The following is a 7,392-nucleotide window of genomic DNA, read 5'->3' on the forward strand; positions in this document are numbered from 1 at the left end:
TATTTACTCCAACTAGTGGTAACAGTCTGCAAGATTCACCAACAATCTCTCTGTCTTGGGAGTTCTCTGACTCACTTTTAATTCTGTTGGACATATTTACAGTTACTGTTTTATTTTCAGGATTTACAGGAGGTAGTCGTAAATGTTTATCACCCAAACTGACATTTTCTGGAATTTTTTCTGATGTTGGTGATTTACTTTTTATTACGGAGTAACTTGAGCTTTTCTTCTAGATGTTTTTTTAATAGAAAGAGATTGCATTTGTTGTTGTAATAAGGCCATTTTTTGTCTGGTTATTTCATTTTCTTTACATCTTTCTAGAGTCTCTTCATCCATTTCCTCATCTGTTAAGTTTTTGATGGATGTCTCACTTCTCACTGATCCAGAAAGACGAGAAATATTGCTGTCAGTTCTGTCAATGATAGTATACTGTACATGTGTACTTTGTCACCATCATGAAACACTAAGACAGTTAATAGTTGGCCACTTGATAATCTTTCTGAGATTTCATCACTATTTCCTTCAACGTAACCAGGAATATCTTGAATTTGTCTGCTCTCTACCGACACTCTTCGAGTATTGATTGAGCCACCTCTCATTCCAAGAACCAGTTTTAGCGTTGCACCATCTGTTATACTATAATCCTGCAAGCAAAATTCATCTTCCAACTCTTGAGTCTGCCATATTAAATGTTGCTGAGCAATTGGTATACCTTCTAAATATTGTATTTTAGCTTTAATAGACATGATTGTTGCAAAAGGAGACACTTTCAATTCAAATGCTGCATCCGTCAATGTCTCAACAAATAATTCCATACGATTTTCTGCCATCAGGCAACATAAATGAATGCATATCCAATCATTAGGCCTAAGCCCCTTCGATACTTTAATGTTGTTTCTTCCAATTTATGAACAAACGAAAGCATTTGATCGACAAAAACTTGGAGAATTTTTGCAAGTTCTTCCAAACACGAGTAAAGCTTCGACCATTACATTTCACACGTTAAACGACGGATGGGAATTCGGTCGTTATTAATTAGAAAGTAATTATAAGTTAATTGTTTTCTAATTGATAGTTAAGTGCATTAAATTGCAGACAGTGAAAATATGCGGGTATGCCGATTTGTTTTGTATACTTGTTACGCAAAACCGAGACGAAGGAATTGCAATAACGTGAATTATGGAAGCGTAACCAGTAAGATCGTGATTTCTTTAAAGCAATTAAAAATTTAATTGATTGATACTTAAAAATTCAAGCTAGTTGCACCATAATTTCCTACAGTGCACCAGAAAATCCAAACGCATAGTTACCTACGATAAGAGAACAAATACAGAAGCATTTTATTAATAATAAAAAAACGCGTTGAAATTCATCAAACATATCTGCTAATATTAAAATAATTTTTTTTTCAGAATTCTCAACTATGGGAAAAATGAAATCATTCAACAGAAGCAAATCTTTCCCGTCTCTTTATCAATTTGAAACTATTATCTGCGTAGAAGACGTAAGACGATTCTATCAGAATTATTGGTATTATTCAGTCTACATTGCCGCTATCTACCTGATAGCTATATATTTACTTCGAGAATATATGAAGACCAGACCTGCCTTTGAACTCAAACGTGCATCTTTCGTTTGGAATGGTATCCTTGCGCTATATAGTATCATCACGACTATAAGAGGAATTCCAGAAATTCTGTTTGAATTTAGTCATTACCCGTTTTATCATATCGTTTGTGATAAGATGCTTACGGAACAATTTCCACAATTCATATTTTGGGGTACATTATTTCTGTTTTCAAAAGTATGGGAATTGGGAGATACTGTTCTAATTATACTGAGAAAAAGGAATCTAATGTTTCTGCATTGGTATCATCATGTGGCAACTTTAATTGGAATGTGGTATGCAGCATATAAGGAAGCATCTTTCGGATTTCTACTCGCTTATACAAATGTTTTCGTGCATTCTTTTATGTACAGTTATTTTGCTCTAAAATCAATCGACGTGAAGATTCCTGTTAAATATGCCATGTTCATCACGGCCATTCAAACTTTACAGATGTTATTCGGTGTTCTTCTTTCATTCTGGATATATTGGCTTCACTTAAATAATTATGAATGTGACACTCCGAAAGATGTTCTCGAAGTCAGTTTCGTAATATATTCCACATATTTGTTGTTATTTAGTTATCTATTTTATGATTCTTATATGAAACCTCGTTCGTCAAAAAAATACGAATGAAATCCATGTTACAATCTTGGTTTTAATAACATGTTTACGCATTTAAAATTAAAAATTAATATATTTCTTTCTTTGTTGACTTAAAGATATCTGAGCTTTAAATAACCATAATAATTACAATTTTAAGATACTTAGATTTATCTTACGCAAACTACGTGTACCTATGCAAATAAAGCTTCAAAGCAAATAGAAGTTTGTAGGGGTTTAATTAATCAACGTTGCGTCTAATATTTTCAAACATTGAGCCTTTGAAAATATCTGACAAGTTTTTAAACTGTATTCCTCTGTTGCTATTTGATTGTATTTTTTAGCACAGTGTATACAATGGTACAATAATAGGTGGCCGGATGGCCGAGCGGTCAAGGTAGCAGCCTCCCGTTCTGGGGGATCCGGGTTCGAATCCGAACGGGTCGAAAAATCCCCAGGAATTTTTATTTCGGATATGTCGGATCCCATCCCTCACCACCCGGCCTGTCCCATTGTGGGCCTGGCCGAACCCATAATGGGCTTGCAAAAAGAGGTTCTCTTAGTGCTCGCAGGGCGGAAAGAGTTAAAGAAAAAGCGCAATTAAGCCAGTCTTGAAATATCGTCACAACTGTAGGTTCACTGATTCCAAATCGGAAACTTTAATAAAAAGTCTTAACAAATTGTTTCAGTTTCATTAATTAAGGTTAGCATAAACTGACCTTCTTTTCTTAGTTGAAATTTGTCTGTAATTAGTTCAGTTGTATTAATAAACTGTAACAGTTTGGTAAGCACTTGTTTATTTGATAAAATTCACTAGATGATAAAAGAGATTGGTCTTGATAAATACACTTGCCGTCAAAAGTTAATGTTAAATCTTTACCTCTTTTATTTAAGAAAACATCAATTTATAGGAAACAATTTTAAGCGTATTATAAAATTTTGGTTCTGGTTTCTGTTTTCTTCATTAACAATTATTATAATAACTAGATTTAGGTACTTCGTGATGAGTTATGTTTGAATCGGAATTTTATTTAAATGGACCAATTTATTGTAAGGAAGGATAAAGGATTGTATTAGAAAAATTTTAGAAAGTATTTCTGCTGATTTGTGAATTTTAAAATTAAATATATTATTTAATTATATATGTAAATAATATATATTAAAAGTAATAATATGTGAGGTCGCCGAACCGTGTGTGACGTCAGAATGTCCGAGCGAAGGATGTCCGTCAGAATGTCCATTTCGAAGCGTGGGTGGGAGCGTTTCACTGATTCCAAATCGGAAACTTTAATAAGAGTGCACAGGTCTGCACAGAGACAAACTTCACAGTTACAAATAGTTACCTGGTTTATTATAACCACAAGATTAAGCTTACAACTAAAACAGTTGACAATAGGATTAGTCGGGTCTTTTAATTTGTTTCCTCACTCAAAGGGTGAATCCCACTGGAACTATTCTTTCGGAAGGTAACAGGCCCCGGGGCGTTGTAAGGAGAAAGTCCGTTACGCAATCCAGTTTGATACCGAGATCAGAGGCGATGATGCCACACAATAGAAAGACAGTGAGAAACTCTCCTTGAAAATGCCCGTTTTATAAGTTTTTTCGGGTCCCAGACCAAACATCCCGATAGGTCAATGCCGCTTTCCGATTGGTCTATACTCGTTACGAAACGTTACAAGATCAGAGCCCGGATCGCGGGAAGAGTCGACACCGATTGTCAACTCAATCCCTATCGAAAATGTTCGATCTAATTAGGACTTACATTATTCTTTTGTTTTAACCTGAGAAGTACATCTTTCTCAGAATTTTTCTACAAACACGTCTTTTTATGGACATGAAATTTTCTATTTTCCTCTTTGTTTTTCCTTTTTGTCGGTTTTTACAATATTTAATCATTATAAATTTTGTTTTATACAAGGAAACAAAATTAAATTTTTCTATACGTGTGATTCCGGCCACTTCGGGAGTCTTACAAATATATAAATAATATACTGTACATGATAAGTTAAATACAGTCAAACCTGTTTTTATGCGGTGGATAGGGACCGCATAAAAAAAACGCATTAAAAATCGCACGAAACTTCACGAGTGGCTATAAAAAATAGTTTCCGCAACACAATTTAAAAAATATTTTTTTATGCGGTCTCTATTGACCGCATAAAAAAGTCTCATAAAAAATAACTCAAAACCGTACGAAATAGAATTTATTGACAACAGATGTCAGCACTTGACTGCATCGTCTGGTCTATCGTCTGTTTTACATATTTTTGTCCAGGTGGTGTTTTTTTTTACTTAAAAAATAAATTATTTCATTTTTCGCATATTCATGCAATAATATTACTATAATAAGTTCATTTATGCTATAATAAGTTTATTTAGGTATAATGAGTCAACATGAGACATGACGAATCGCACGAGACTAGTCGCCAACTATACCACACAAATAAAAAATCGCACAAAAAAAGGCCGCATAAAAACAGGTTTGACTGTATATTATATGTATTTTACTCCTGCCGCTTTGCTACTAATGAAAGACTAAGGGGGTTTGAAATGCATTTTGTAAAGACTAGTGTCAAAGAAATAAAATATTTTGGTAAAACAATTTAATTGCTGTGCGATTCCTTTCTTCGAAAGAAAATACACATTTATAGAATTTAAATTTTTATTGGGTTTCAATTTGAAAACATTGTAGACCTGTAACGGAAGGACGGACGAACGTCTTTCCCTAAACTCGAGAACAGATTTAGATAAATGAAAGACGAGACTAGACATGGAAACCTTAGGGGCCCGATTAACTATATAAGAGCTTCCAGTACAGACCGAAAGTCGTTATTCCAATTCAAAAATATCCCCTTGAAATGAGTTAATAGATGACCGGTACAACTCTATTTTTAAAGAGAAAGTATGAGGTACAGGGGCAAGACACTACTAATTTGATCATCTCAATTGAGATAACTCATGAATAAATCATCTGCCACATAGCTTATCGGAATCGACCGCAGCAGTGAGCAATGTATGTAAGAGGAGGAGAGGAAACTCAGCATGTGGCAGCAACCATAATACGCCGAAAACACGGTTTCCGTACGTTAATCTTATTGAAAGGACGCCGGATGCAATTATTAAGACAGACAGAGATATTTCGGAACACGGACACTGCTGTTGCCTATTGCTTTATTTAATTTTTTTTTTAATCCTAAAATATGCTGTTTAATAAACAGCAAGTTAATAATTCGAATAAAGAAGTTTTCTGATAAGTTATTCGCGGAAAGTTAAAGTGGACCAAAAAAATCATTTCTTCGGTGCCACGTATTCTTTTCGCCGTCATCAGCACTTGTTGTAAATACCGACTGAGTCAGTAATCGTGTGTCACGACGTCTGAAGAGGTATTAAAAGTCCATTATTCCGAACATTTCAACAGAGTCAGCCAGCATTCGAACCCAGAATCTTCTGATTTGAAATCAAACTGGTTAGTCCAGTGGTTTCCAAAATAGGCGCTACCGCCCCTTGAGTAAACCTACGAGGCGATAAGAACGAAGGGAGCGGCAGGAGGCTATAGAATCAGGGTTCTGACCAAACGGTCTCTTTCACCCATTAAAACAGGTAAGAATAAACATTGCATTTAATGGTTTCCAGATGTGGAGAACAATGTACAGTAAAGATACAAAATGTGAGGTTCAAGGAAAGTTTTTCTAAAAATATTTTCAAGCCTTTCTCACACAAGGAAAAGCGAGTTAGGGGCATTGGGCGGCGATATAACTTTATGGAAACAAGGGGCAGTGGCACAAAAAAGATTTGGAACCACTGGGTTAGTCCGTTGCACCTAGGGTTTCTGCACGGAATCCCGGCTGTTTTTTAACCCGGGAAATATCACGGAAAATTTTTCTCATCCCGGGAAATCCCGCAAATTTCTTTAAAATTCACTTTTTTCTTATTTTGTGTTAAAGTTGAAGAAATTTTGCAAATAGAAAGTATAATTAATTCACAAACTGTCAGAATACATTTGTATTTATTAATTTTAAGTCTGCTTATTAATTTTTTACATTTTTGCTTATTATGCCATGTCACAGATTGTCAGTAATCAATAATCAATGTAGCCTAATTTAATTAATTATTACATAATTAAATTTTATTAAAATGTATTAAAAGACACTCCGACAGTCTCCTTGTTAGAGATAATTACAGGATAATGAGTTAGAGTTTGACATACAGAATAGGTAGATGTACGATGGCAAGGATTCAAATAGTATTATTAAATATTGACAGTGATAGTAATGATATGGAGTCTAAAAGAAAGATATATTGCTGGATTTTTAGTCTTACACACTAATATTCACACAAACAGAAAAGAAAACGCCATTTTTTTTGCATTTATCAACGTTTTAAGGTCGTCTGAGTCCAAAAATGAAAATCGCATGTATTATTTTTTAATCGATCGTCAAACTTTTCCTCTCTTATACATAACAGAGCGGGAAAAGTAAAATGGCGTCTGCGGAATCTAGTTTGGTGTCAGACCTCTTCCATATGTTTGTGTGGATGCGAACGTTATGAGCCATTCGGGTACGAACATCTGACTTGTATAATTTGTGTTTTGTCTCTCTCGGCATGCCATTTTGCTGGAACGTGCAAAATGGCTCATCCTAACAATCCAGCTGCTGTATTGGATCCAATGTGAAACTTCGGAAGTGGGTGTAGAATACGTGCACAAAAAAATGGATTTGAGTTTTGTATAGAAGAAGATAATTATAACAATAATTAAATGTTGTAAAAAGAAACCAACAAACAAATAAGAAAAAGGGGAAACGAAAAATGAATATTTTATGTCCATAAAAGGACATGTCCGTAGAAATTTCCAAGAAAGTCAAACTACTCAGGTTAAAAGAATAAATGAATTTGAGTACTAAGATCGAACATCTTCGATAGGAATCGAACTGTCAGTCGGTGTTGACTCATCCCACGATCTGGGTTCTGATCTCGTTACAATTCGTAACGAGGGGGAACCAATTGGAGAGTGGGGGCAAGTCGGCATCGACCTATCGGAATGTTCGATCTGGGACCCAAAAGGAACTTATAAAAACCGTGCGAAAAAAAAGGATGTGATGTTCTTGGTTCGTGATGTGGCCTCTACGGGTTTTTGTGCTCCTGGGATTCCATAACGAAAGCTGTTTCGTTTCCCAAAGCTGTTT

At 34.9% G+C, this 7,392-nt stretch overlaps 1 protein-coding gene across 1 annotated transcript; it reads right to left on the bottom strand.

The window, feature by feature from the left end:
• Positions 1-374: 374 nt before the first annotated feature.
• Positions 375-830, bottom strand: LOC136979841 (ubiquitin-like). The gene has a single exon (XM_067275866.1). The coding sequence runs from the start codon at positions 828-830 to the stop codon at positions 375-377; it is 456 nt and encodes a 151-aa protein (XP_067131967.1).
• Positions 831-7,392: the final 6,562 nt, after the last annotated feature.

This window comes from Centruroides vittatus, unplaced genomic scaffold (assembly GCF_030686945.1).
Source record: "Centruroides vittatus isolate TY-2023 unplaced genomic scaffold, ASM3068694v2 contig_651, whole genome shotgun sequence".
In the NCBI taxonomy this organism is placed as follows: domain Eukaryota; kingdom Metazoa; phylum Arthropoda; class Arachnida; order Scorpiones; family Buthidae; genus Centruroides; species Centruroides vittatus.